Genomic DNA, 14667 nt, shown 5'->3' on the forward strand with positions numbered 1-14667 from the left:
ATTATTATAACTGAAAGTGATATAATCACTTTTAAATAAATGTTTCGATGCAAATCTAGATGGTAGAAATACAAAAGTTATGGTTGTTTGTCTGTCTTTAATTTTAGCTGTGGTTTTAAATTGAAAAATATTTAAATGTTCAAGGTACCTATCTCGATTTTGAAAGGGAAGGAGTTAACTTTTTACATTTTTGGCCCAATAAAATACCTTTGAGGTACGATTTCTGATCTATAGACTTGCTTATGAAGAAATTGGAAGTCCAGATACACACAAAAACAAAAAAAAATTATTGTTAAAACACCTTAGCAGATACGCTCTAAAGCTAAAAAAAAAGTCATTACTTGGTCGAGTTGGCAATAACCCAGGTATTTTTTTTTAAATCTGACTGATTAAATAATATTTCACTGTTTACGGAAACATATTAAATTACATAATGTTCATATAAAAATACTAGTCTACTAATATATTATGGATAAATACAATATATACTCATATTTTGAAAATTAGGTAACATAAAAGAAATGTATTCTATATTTTTACGTTAGGTGGCTAACGTAATTTTGGTTACTTTTTTACGTATTATAAAAAGCAAAGTCACGTATTGTAATTTATCTAAATGGTTTTTTCAATACTAAAATTTAATTACTTTTTTAGCTCTGATGTTTTCCGATGGAGATTAAATTAGTATCCGCGTATATGTCGGATAAATATATTAATTTTTTTATCATACATAAAATGTTGTTACGCTTAATTGAAAATATGTAAAACAACTGTTAGTAAGTAGGAATCGGTATCAATACGGAATACTTTATTTTTTTAACATTCCAATTATGATTGTTATGTAACTTCAAATGTTTAACCGTTGGTTCTTCCAATCCTATTGCACGAGACCCATCCGTTCGAGGTTTACAATAACTACAGGCTTTGTCAACTATAAAATATTAGATAGACTGGTGTATGATATACCCGCATAGTCCATAGGTAAAGGCGTACAGCTAAAAGCAATGAACGATATTGTGGATCAATATTAATAGTGGTATTATTATATATATATATTATTATTGAATTGGTCAGCGATAGGCTGTTGTAAACAATGTCGCCGGAGTTTGAATGTGTATTTACCGTAGAAACAATTGCAGGAAATTTTTTTGAATTGACGTAGGTATACCGTGCAATACACAAACGCATTGTGTTAAATATTTTGTACCGTGCTTAGCCGTTGGTTACACATCATACAAGTATACCTGTCGGCGTCGACACATATTATATTGTTATTTATATAATTAACGGCCGTCGAAGGTGTTGTTGGAAAGTTAAAAAACTTGTAGGTATGCGAAAAAAAATAAGTGAAATCCATTATATGGCATTTGAAAAAAAAAAATGTTATGTTAATTTAGTATAGTGTCGGCTAATTGAATACAAATATGGGAATGTTGTAGCGGACACGCGTGTCATTCTTCGTCTTATTATCTGCTTATGGACTACAATAACAAAACTGCTGGTTAGCTAATACAATTATCAACATCAATGTGTGTGTGCAAAGCTGTGAAGTTATGTGTTTTTGACAGCTCGGCACATGAATAATTGACTATGGCATATGACCAATGTTATCAACTATCAACAAGTGTAATATAACTTTCATACAATTATTATTTTATATGGCTACTAAACTGGTCGTAGCTTCTACATTCAAGGCAAGCCTATTTATACCCTACATAGGTACCTAAGTACGTAGACAAAGTATTACAAATTAGGACTAAATTTAAATCAGTCGATAGGTGAATTTTTTTTTTTACTAATCATGTAAAAAAAAAAAAAGTCGATAGGTGACTAGATGAATAATCAATGTTAAATATTATGTTGTATGTAAAAGTGTACAGTAAGGAATGTTTAGATAAGATCTATTATAATGTGGCGTTATAAAAAACTGCAATCTTTAAAATTTACTACAACCGTCTTTTACCAATTTCGGGTTTGCGTTTATTTTATTTACACGTAATTGCCGCGCCGTGTACGACGACCTTTTTGGAATTTATTTTCTTAGCTATCTACCAAAAAATGTATGAGGGGAGAAATACACGTGCACGTCCACACGTTTATATATATATATATATATATGTATAAGCGTTTCGCTTAGAAAAGACATAGAAGTATATTTTATAATATTTCCCTACGCGTTTATGGCCTTTGACATTTAGTAGTCTCATATAATATTACTGTACACGAGTGTACCCAATTTCGACACGGTTTCACGCTTCGTATAATATAAGGAGGACGGTAGGAAGTCTCTAGAGGTCTTGTATGTGTTTATCTCTTTATGGTCATTCAGGTCAGGCGATTGTTTTGGGTGTAAGACTCGGTGAAATATGCGGTTAATCGGATCGAATTGGACTAGAAACTTTCAGTTGGTGGACTCTAAACATCAAAACCGTCGGATAAGCGGGGTCAACCCTTTTATATAACCCTGTCTATACGGTCTTGTTGGATAGTCCGAATTATTAATGTACTTAGGCTAACTTAACACCGTGTGTGCGTTACGCACACGACACGGCGGCAAAGCTTCTTATATCGAGTCAATGTTTTAAATGTTGACTTCACGAGTGAGTATATTTTTGAAAAAAATATAATTTTGCCCATTACGTTTTATAGGTGTACATACAACTGAGTACACTGTAGGGTCGTTGTGGCTTTAAATCGAATAGCACACGCACGAACACAAAAGAAAATTACCGTCGACCCGAGCACGACAAACACCGGTTACTGTGTTTATTAACGTATTAAATATTCAATTATTATTTTTGGTTTTGTTAAATTAAATTAAATGTAAACAAAAAAATGTTTAAAATTCGCGAGCACGGATAAAAATGAACTTGAAGTATAAGGGTTGCTCAATAACGCGTAGTAGATACATCCTATTATTATGTATTAAATATAGAACCTCTGCAGTGTATAGATAAGGTCGGTATGGTATTGCGCGTTGGTTAGCTGTCAGGATATAATATATTATATATTCGATATTATTATAATTATTATGTACTCCAGATATCAAATCGCTGTACACTTTTCTATGAGTGCACAATTTATCCAATATTATCAATGTAATAGTATATACGTTTCGACTTAAATTAAATCCAATGGTTTTGTTGTATGGAAAACTTTAATCCTTTGAATTTGAGTGATGGTTTATAATTATTAATAAATGTGTCATACATCTTGAATGCTGCCTGGCGTATTTGTCGGGGCTCAATCAATTTTGTCAAACATTTTACTTGTACAAAATTCGAGTACATGACATTATCATGTTAGTGAGTAGTCATAAATCATAATACATGCGATAAATATAGTAGAATGAACGACTTGTATAATGATAAAACTCGCCAAGTACAAGGTGATCGTTGTAAATAATTTATACATTCCAAGAGCAACTACCCATATTCATTTTAGCTTTCATGAAATAATTTTAATGTTAACATTCTTGAATTTATAAACAACAAATTGGATTTTATCTGAAGTTTACACTCTTGAAAACAAAAATTGTAAAAGATTTAATTATATTATTTTCTGCGACCTATGCGATTATCTCATATTTTATATAGTATAGGTAACCTTAAGACAATATAATCAGAGTCGGGAAAATTTTGAATAAGATAATAAATAACAAGGTAATTTGAAGAATAATGTATTTAATTTTAATGTATATTTTTTTGGCGGCATTTCTGAATAAATTGAAAATAAGTTTCCGTATTTTTTGAAAAATTCCCCGGTTTTCCTTAGTTTTTTTTTCGGAATACACATTTTACTAAGAAAGTCTAATGCCTAGTATAATACCTATCATTTTATATTACATGCTGGATAACCACGAGAGCTGCTGGTTACCGCGACAACGATATAGTGCTGGAACTATTTAGTTGAATGACAACATTAGAGACTTGCAATAGCGCACGAATAACGGAAAACGGTTTTCTCTAAATGGTTGTACGGTATTGTTTTACAACCCGAGGGCTCTCTTGTCGTTTCCAACACAGCATACTCGACGACGTGCGCTGCTCTTCTCGAAAAAAAAAATATATATATTATTGCTTCTGTTCGTAAGCTCGAGGGGCTTAACTTCCCAACAGAAATCGGTCATCGACCGGATTATTCATTTTTTTCAAAAGATTTTATAGGTGTGCGCTTTAACGAAACGTCAGATACGATCTGATTTTGGTACACGATTTCTCGGTTCCGTTGAGACGTATCTTGATCATCTTGAAAAAATTCAAAATATGATTTTGGTCGACACAGTTGCTCGTAACCAAAGTAGATATCCGGCAGACGATTCCGGCACAGCGCAAGTGTGCCCTCGGCACGATAGCTATTGCAGTCGAGTATAATGCTACAAAATAATACTTATAATAATAGCACTGATATGTGTCCCGTCTTCTCCTTGTTCTCATACTCGGAGCGCCGCATTGTTCGTTTCAGCCATCTGCTTTGGGCCGTTATGCCCGTTAAAATCTTTTGTGTATTGTGCCGTCGTCGTGTGTTATAGGTAGACACGTGTCTGCCTGTTTGGATGCAGTTGGTTTTACCACGCTGTTATTCGATTGCACACTGCTTGATATGTATGGCTGAATAATATCGTTCAAATTCGCTTTTAACACAACATTTAAATCCCTAAGGTTTTGTCAACGTTTTCTTTACATACAAAACCCACAGTAGCATAGTAGGATCCAAAGTAGCTGAATTAGGAAACAGAGTGGAGGGCTAAGAAAAGTCTAGAACCGAGGAAAAGCTTCCTTTGAACTGTTCAATAATTATCGAATAATAATAATTTCAAAGGATTTAAGATATTATTACAATAGTTGAATAAAGATCATCGATTTGTAACAAGAGTAACTTTTTGGTTTAAAAAAAAAAAAATCATTAATTAACGTTAGTTCGGAAAAAGTACTTCTTTATTCGTTAATATTGTGTGCTTGATTTGCAGAACACTATTTCTGTGGTGTAATAATTGATGGCAGAAGATAATATGATCATTTTTACTATCTTGGCATGCTTTGTTACCACAAGAAATATATAACTTAAAAATATTAACACGGAAATCCTAAAAAATTGAAAAACTAAATGAACTATTGTTACAATTTTACTGTTTTTTTTCCTTCAATTTAGTTATTTTTATGATTAGACTCAAGCCTTCTACAGATTGTTAAGTTAATCACACTACAGTAGGTATGGTTCAGACTGATATTTACAAAATACTCGAATCTAGTCAGATGAAACTTGAAAGCCTTACCATGTATTGCATTTTACTGAACGCTATTTTGTTTGTGAAATTGCGTTTATTACAAATATACTTGCCATCACAATCGTAGTTTCTAATATACATACCGAAGGCTATTGCATTTTTTAGTTGATGCTTATACGCTCGTCTACTTTAATATGTATAATATGTGATGTCTCGCCAATGTTATCTTTGTATTCATTGAAAAGGGTTCAGTATTGTGCAGACCGAATTGTTATTAGCATTCCAGATATTTCAATCATTTTGATCAAAGCGTGTAACTATATTAGCAATAAAACAATGCGCGAACATTTTACCACATATCTTTTGGATTTACCACATTTTTCTATTTCAATATTATATCCATGTACGAATTTAGCAAAAATTAACCATTTCCAATTTGTAATTATGATGTATATGATTATTTTGTAATATAACTAACACGCGGCGATAATGTGATGAAAGAACGTTATCAATTTAAAAGGTAAGTACCTCACTTTACTGGTGTAAAGTGATTAATGACCTATCCAAACTAATTTTGCTTTTGTATACCGACAGCAGCGTTTCCGAGGAGTGCAATTTGCTATAATTGTTCTTTTGCCTTCCAGCATGTTTGGAGTAACTAAACCCACGAATCCTCGGTAATCGTCTATCTAGTAAATTACCTACTAAATAGTTAAGTATTAGCAACTTCAAAGCAAATTAAATTCCATATCTACGACTCAAACTTAAATGAAGTGACATGTATATTTTATAAAGCGTATTAGGGTAAATAATTTGTAATAGTAAAAACAAAATATTAGATTTAATACTAATAGTAGATATTGTATCTAATTGATATTATAGCTGATATGATTTTATAGCTCACCATAATATATTTACCATACTTTTCTTGTTAACTGTGTACGAGTTATCTATGTATGTTTAATACGTCTAAGCTCAAACTAATTATATTTTGAAGATTTTTTATTTATGTTTTAGTAAAACATTACAAAATTACCAGATATTATTTACCTTTTTTAATATTTTCCAGAGCGCTTTTAACTTTTGAGACTTAATTGGTAACATATGCATTTAATTACTTTTTTAAATTAGGAATAATTTTCTGAAATGTTGACTGGTCAATAACCGGGTTTGGATAGTTACTTTTAAAGTTATTGAAGTTTAAAATTTAGGACGGAAGGTAGGGCGGAGTGTAGTACTATTTTTATCTGCACGTATTAATCTACCACACTCCATCCCCCGTCTTAAATTTGAAACTTTATAATAACTTTAAAAGTAATTATATAAATTGGTTATCGACCAGTCAACACATTCACCAAATTATTCTAAATTTAAAATGTTAATTTAATATATATTTATATATACGTTACCATTTAAGTTTAAAAAAGTGATAAAACTCTGGAAAAAAATAAAACAGATAAAAAATTAAATATTGTCTAATATCAGAAAAAAACATAAACCAAGTGTCTCCAAATTGAAAAACTACAGAATTGCACTTAGAGAAAAAAATGACCGAGTGATCCTTAATGAATCACCCTGTTATATGATAGCGAATAATTATAAATTATTATTATCAGCTGCTGGTGCTAGTGATTTAGCTATTGTATTCGCCTTACTTTTCCAAATCGTTTGCTCTCATAATGCTCTGGCCTAATCTCGCTAACAATTCCAACATAACTTCAGGATCTCCATCGTTTTCTGATAGGTATGCATTACTTTGTCTGAAAAAAAAACATAAAATAAATTAACAAATCATATCATAATATATTACTTATGTTTTATTATTATAAACATTATAATATAATATGTATAGAAATATTCTATAAATACATAACATTTGAATGAGTAGGTACAGTGATTTTTGAAAAAAATTAAATTGACAAAAACATAATACATATTTTACAGTCTCGAAATGTAGCGTTGGAGCAAAGATGGATATTTTTGAGATAAAGAAAGATCGAACTTTATTGATGATGTTTGACCTTTGAGAGAATAAAAGACCTGTATAAATAACATTATTTGTTTTTACAATAATGTGACTGAACGGTAACACTTTTTTATGAAAAATATATGTCGCTTTAAAAATCATATTAATTCCTATGGCTTCGTTTTGAATTCATAAAATCAACAAGTTTATATATACCTACATTTAGAAAGAGAGGTAAAGAGAGATAAAAGAAATTATTTCTTATTTCACAGCGCGCTTAGGTTACTGACCCTGAATGTACAAAAATATTGTACGGTAATTTTAAAGAAGAGATCAAGAAAAAGTAATTGATGAATTTAATTAAGTGGTAACTTTTTCAAGACTTCGGGATAATTTTTGTTAATATACAATATTCATTTATTTTTAAATTTTTATAAAAAAAAACTTACCAGTTGTATTACAGAAAAAAAAAAATCAAATAATATTAATGATATTTTTATTTACAGAATAAACCAATTTACATGTACATATATTAATTTACATATAAATTTAACTATAGGTAGAGTAATATATTAAAAATTGTAGAAGAGAAAAAATAAGTATATACATGTAGGTGTATAAATTATCTTAAAGATAGGTAGGAATATGGGAAAGGTTTTGAAATAAGATTTCAACTAAATGAATAAATAACGTTGCAACAAGTAATTACGTAAATTTATATTTTACATTTTTTTTACTCCATTTAATTATTCATATGACCAATTTAAAGGAATAGATATTATGCCTATCGCAGCTGTTATTTCGTATTTGCCTTTCGCTTTTTTACATACTTTCTTGAATTCTTGATAATTTTGTATTATAAAATTAAAAAAACTTAAGGATGAAAAGTGTGAAGTGTAGCTAAAGAGGGTGGTCGCAACTATAACTAACCTTAAAATCGAGGACAACGGAAAAAATAAAATAAAAGAACAGAACAGCAAGGCCTGTCGAAGGAATAACACAATACCGGGAAAACGGATTAGAAACTTGTTGTGTTATAAGGGTGGTGTATTATTTTTGTATTTTGAGCCAAAAATCTTTGGTTGTATAAATCTAAAGGTTTTTGTTTCGTTGAAACATACCGCGACGCCAATTATTAAATAGCGGAACTCTGGTTATTATTTATTTTGGGCGCTGCCCACATATTATATACTAAATCGGGGACGAGAGTGGGAGAGATCAGAGGGAAAGACCGTGGTTTAAACCTTAATCATTTATATCGTCCGTCATCTCACGTGTGCTGAAGATCGTGCGCAAATCTCCCATCACGCCCGTCAGAGGGGCTAATTATTTTTGTGATACGGCGAATTTTTTTGTGATTTTGGCGCTTATCACGTGACATTGGCTAAAACAGGAGTCGCGCAATTGACGCTATAGCAGTGCGGCGTAGGCAAGCCTGCATACATTTCCAATACACATGTGACCCGTAGACAATATACTATTATATTATATGTTGACCACTCCTGCGTTAAGTCCCCATGGGATTGTCAGTGTTTATTTGCCGCACGCTCGTTTAAACGAGAGGTAATAATCGACGTCTAACAGTTCCCCCTCCCTCCAGCACATATGTACGGCACCCCAGGGACCAAAGCCCAAAACACAGGCGTATTGATTCCACCGAACAACGAAACCGTGTGCAATTAACAGGAAACATATTGTTTTTCAGTCGCGAGTGAATGGCCCCGAGGCAAATATAGGATTTTACATACAATATAAGTTTGCTAGTAGCAAAAAAAAATCCATTACGGCGGGGTCGGTGTATGGTCAAAAATGATCAGAAATCATTTAAACTGGAAATGAAAAAAATTAATTTTAAATAAACGATTCCAAGCAAATCTGTGTATGGTAATTAAAGCTATTAAATATAAATACAAATTATTTGATAGAAAATAAAATATGGGGTTTTAGTGTTTCTTTAATAAGAAGTTAAATGACACGATTTTAAAAAAATTGTATCTATTTGTGTGATCTATATCCAGTCAAATTTTCAAATCTTAAGCCCAAAGTAACATTAAAAGAAATAAAGAAAATAATTGCCATCCCGTTTTTCACGGTGATCTATACTCAAATAATACGCCATAAACTAAATCGACTTCTTTCAAAGTAATGACAAGCTGTAATTTCAAGTTGAAATATGTGTACATTTTTGGTCGATTTTAAAAAGGTTGAAATTTTACAACTTTTGGCCTTATAAAGCATCCCACGAGTACGATTTCTGATTAAAATATGACCGTCCGGCATAAACTTTTGGGAGTAGATTTAATTTGTGCGCAAGTTAATAATATTTGTGTAGATTTCCGCATTAGAGATTAGAAAATAACAGACGTAAAATAATTATTAAACTCTGCCTCGACATTTTAATTTTGGAACGATGCACCGTAGCTCGCACGTTGTCTTGGAATCATTCCACGGTGGTATTATTATTATCGTTTTGAAGTCATTAAAAAACATGTTTTGTCAACCGTATTTTCAGGATAAAATCGCAAGCCTAGTTATAATAATACTGCGAACGACAGTAGTTGTTTATCGCATTTCTTTGAGCCAACAAAATAGAAGGAGTGTTTTTGCTGGGTCTAAGTCAAATATGACTGAGCATTTTAACTATTAAACGGCTAACTAATATTTCCTCTGTGCTGGTCGGAGGTCTAAAATGCCATGTTATTCATAGCGCAACAGATTCAAAATGTTAATCAATATTATCTTAAACCACTTATAACCAGGATTAGGTTTCAATCGCTAGTTGAAAAATTAACATTTAGTATGTAGTGGCTAATTTGCCAGTTGCAACATTTTAAATGTATTATTGCTTTTTAAATCAGTGTATTAAATATATAATCATGTGTTCTTCAAACGTAACTATTTTAATCGTTGAATCAATTAAAGATCCATTAAGGGGGGATTGCATGCGGTCTATTTTTAAGGAGTTTTGTATAGGCAATATTTAAGAAAAAAAATGATTTTAATACATTTTGACCATTTCAATAAATTTACCGGTTAATTTGTATAAGCTTCGAGGTATTATTTTTAATTTATATAATTTTTTTCTATGAGTAAAAGCCATTTTGGTTTATGTTAGACCAAAAAGCCAGACAAAATTTCGTCTACATAGGATGGTCAAATTGCAATTCTGTAAAGAGATTCGAGATCTTTGACTACTTCACTATGTACTGTAGGTAGCCAAATTTCATTTAAAATTTTCAGTTTCTTGTAATTAAATACATTTTTTCAGTATTAAACCTCAATTTTTTTACATAAAAAAAGCAAAAAATGTTGTCAAAGAACAGAATTGAAATCGGACAATCCTAAGTACTTGTAATTTTGTCTGGCTTTTTTGGTCTAAAACGTCAAAAAACTGACCGAATGCAATCGCCTTAATCAATTTTAATTTACGCATCACTTATATTAATTTTTGGATTTTAATCAGATTATTAGTTAATTGAAAATTTGCCCAACACTGTTCATCACGACGTGTACTTGATGAACTGTATAAGTCGTGTAATGTAACATGCATTTTGGAAAATAAGTAATTGCGTTTGACACTTAAGCGCGTATCGGAACACTCGAGTGATCATTTCTTATTACCTATTTGATTATTCGAAGAGTTTGGCAGTTTTCGACCCAAGTCGTTAGTGATTATTAGGTGCGTGTTTTCTGAATAAATCGTGTGATGTTTACAGGTTGTTGTTTTGTACTTGCAAAGTCAACATCGTTTTACCAATTACGCGATCAAACTTAACCCGATTAATAACTACAGTTATCGATGCGAAAGTTTGTGAACAAAAGGCGGAAAATCCGTTAAGCTTGAACGCTTGCAAAGTTCTCCGTCGTGGGCGCATTATCCGGTTTTCGGTGGATTTTTGCCTACTTCCGACTTTCAGCGTATGTAGTAACATCGAATAAGTAGAATATGCTATGATATACGTATTATTTAGTACATAGACCGTGTCGAGTGAGCAAACTTATATTACGTTTGTTTTTCAAGTACTTGTTTTACAACGACGATGCACCATAATAGCCGCGCCGTGTATTCGTGTGTCGGCGACAGTCTGGCAGTACATTTTTAGGGAGGTAACGACTTAGCAACAAGATATAAAAAAAAAAAAACAAATTAATCGTAAAACGTGTCCAACACAACATATCTATAATATATGTAACAATTTTTTATGATATGTATATATATATAACACTGTCAGTATTTTTTTTTTTTAAATATCGTGTTTTTCCTGATAACCGTTTCCTGTTTTTAATATTAATAATAAATTATATTATAGTTTTTGTATTGTAAATATTAAAAATCTTTTTAATTTATATAGTATTTAAATGTATTGGAACTTTCATTCAGCCTATGAAACAATTAACATTAAAAGTTAATAAGCATTTTTTAAAAAAACTATCAAATTTAAATTGAAACGATAAAAACATTTCTCGTTTAATTTATTAATTTGTAATTCTAAAATATATTTATTTCGTTTTTTTTTTTTAAGAGATGATTTGTATGTACTCTAGTATCTTTACCTATACTTGCGCGTCGCTGTATTTGTGTGTACTACACGTTTTAATTACGAGCTGTATTTTTTTTTTTTTTTTATACTATTATTACTGTTGTTTATAGTTATTTTTTTGTGTTTTAACGTTACCCTTGTGACATCGGATAGGGCGCCGAACTGGTAGTCGAAATGGTGCACACGAGTATTACGATTGCCAACAAGCCACACGCCGCCGAAGTTTTCGCCATACTGTGCCTGGTGTACATGCTGTAAAAAACAATTTTACACGTTATTCATGCACCTCAGATGTAATAACTGTATATTATTGGGTGTAAACATAAAAAAAAAAACATGTAAAAAAAATTCTAATTTTAAATATTTTTTTTTTAAATTTCCGTCGCGTTCCCAACGATCCCGACGTCCCCCATTGAAAATATAGGGTCAATAAAAAAAATATTAACACTCGTAAATATTTTCACCCACAAACACAAAAAGTACATAATAAATTTCGTTATTACACGTTGGTTATTACCCGGAAAACGGTTAAAAAAGAATATTTACTATTTAGCAGTAGTACCATTATTCGCATAATTTTAGTGCTAGTATTTTTCTAATAAGTATATTTTTTTTATACAATTATTCTGCGACAATTACCGAGGACCGTATACGTGTGTGTATCATGTATTGCCTATTGGTCGCGCCGTTCAAACATGTGGCCAACCGAGGGACACGGGCTGGCGCGGTATGACTTATTGCACCGAACCGAGCGTACGTATTGACTTATATAAACTTGAATATATTCATTTGAGTGCTTTATTGTCGTTTATTCGCCCACCCATATAAATAATAATTGCATTTAATATTATACATGTAAACGCAGTGTATAATACACAGGTGCATGTGTTTAAAGTCAGCCGGTGTACATGTGCTAAAGCCGTAACCACAGGTGGACTTAAGAAGCTCGCGAGTTTTCCAAGTTTTGGGCCAAGCAAATACCGCCGGGGCACGGTAAATTGTATTGTTTTTGGTTTAATTGAAATTAGTAGAAAGTTATACCCCCCGGTCGGCTATAAATAATAAATCGTCTTGGCTTATTGTGGTGTGGAAATAAGCAACGGAGCTTATAATAATACATTTAAATATTTACACTGTGGCCGTACACCGCGCAGAGAAACTCAATGCGCACCTAATCTAATGTTTAAAAGGATTTGTTTTGGGTTTGCAAGTCGTAACGCTATGTGCCAACAAACTATGTTATTATAACATTTTGTTAACTCAATAGTTATTCCCCTCGAACGGCCAAATACAGTGTTTGTTTAGCCGAAGGATTAAAACTACACTAAGGCCCGGGATATGGCGCCTAATGTTCATTTATTGTCAACAAACAGCTGCTTATTGAAAACCAAGTCTCAGAGAATTGCCAAATGGTCGCTATAGTAAATACTAAATGCGGGGCGTCTCTTTTTCTCTATCCCTCTCTTTAAGCATGGCGCAGCAAATGTACAGTTTCGGAGAATTTCTTTTGTCTGTACGAGTATTGTACATGATTTCGTATTTCATAATAATATTATGTTGTTTTTATTCAAAGGACTTTCCATTAACCGACTTTGTGTATTTATAAGGTAGGTATATTCAAAAGAATTTAATTTGCACGCATTGTTTAACATAATGTATATTTTTTTAAAGAGCTAAAAAAGTGTAAAGTTATAATATTCACTGTTGCCCGTAGAGCCTAAACGGTGTAAATATTAGAGAAGTCAGCACAATAAGAGTTTATAGCAGGACAGTCCTCGTTTTGATAATAATTTTAAATTGGAATTGCTTTTAAAATAGTGTTTTTAATGATATTTTTAGAAATGCTAGTAATGCGAGAAGGGTCTATTATCAGGCGTGTAATGTTAAACATGATTTATTTATTTTTTGGTAAATTTTAGCTTTTTAAATAAAACTTCTTTCGATGGCAACAATATTACTTAGTATTGTAGAAAGTCTTCTATAGGTTGGAATTGACGTCAGTTAAGGGAAATAACATTTGCGTTTATAACTTTTATATTTTATTGAAAATACTATTTACGATCTATGTTCACGATAACATTTGAAATCTTAAAAAAGACCTAAAGGGAATTTGAGTAATACTTTTTCAGGTATGGATTCATGTTGTTTTTTTTTTGTTTTACAATTTAAATCCATTGTGCTATAAAGTACGGCCCTGAGGTTCCCTAATGCTTAAAGTTTAATTTATTTTTCGTTCATAGTACCATTTTTTTTTTATTGACGGATAGGGTGTTTTTAAATAATGTATGTCCCGTAATTGGTTTTTAAATCTAAATTACATTTTAAAGTGCTCTGAATAGATGTTATTAGAGCACATTTCATCGTTATAAAAAAGCTTTGAACCCTGGTAATGTCAATATTCCGAAATTGGCTGTAGCCTGTTATAGGTTTTAACTCTTTTACATTCAATTCTGTTATATTTAATTTAGGCAATATTTTTTTCGATATATTGCAGAAATTTACCGTATAGTATGATTTTGGGAATTGGGTTTGGTAGACGAATTTGATTCGATAATTATTCGTTAGTCGATGGTTCGAATATTGTGTTTCGGTGAGTTCTATAACTTTCAAAAAGTCAACAATTGTACTGGTGTTTCCCCACAAGGCATTAAATTGCCAATTATAATGGGGTAGCTATAACAATAATCTAAGTCAACTCATGATCTTTGCATTTAATTATGTTGTATGTGGTGCGACACATCGACAAATCGTACGCACAGGTATATAATTTGATTCTGAAATCCTGCGAAAAGGATAACTTTTAATTAGTTTTCAATTTAATGCATATTATTATTATTATTATTATATTTTGATGGGATAAACGCGTTAAAAAGTTTGGGCGAGGAAAATTTTGGAAAACACAGTAATATAAACATTTCCGTTGAATGGTAACA

At 31.4% G+C, this 14667-nt stretch overlaps 1 protein-coding gene across 1 annotated transcript in view; it reads right to left on the reverse strand.

The window, feature by feature from the left end:
• LOC126843592 (diuretic hormone class 2) overlaps positions 1–14667 on the reverse strand; it is a 39375-nt gene that overhangs the window by 1008 nt on the left and 23700 nt on the right. The window contains exons 2-3 of the mRNA XM_050581205.1: positions 11870–11986; positions 6883–6987 (exon numbers count right to left, since the gene is read on the reverse strand). Of these exons, the coding sequence (XP_050437162.1) occupies positions 6883–6987; positions 11870–11985 (221 nt within the window). The 5' untranslated portion in view covers position 11986. The remainder of the gene's footprint in view (positions 1–6882; positions 6988–11869; positions 11987–14667) is intronic.

The sequence above is a fragment of the Adelges cooleyi genome, unplaced genomic scaffold (genome assembly GCF_023614345.1).
Source record: "Adelges cooleyi isolate 19-005CV unplaced genomic scaffold, UGA_ACOO_1.1 ACOO_flye_CR_arks_rails_tigmint_CR_PRNA_574, whole genome shotgun sequence".
Lineage (NCBI taxonomy): Eukaryota > Metazoa > Arthropoda > Insecta > Hemiptera > Adelgidae > Adelges > Adelges cooleyi.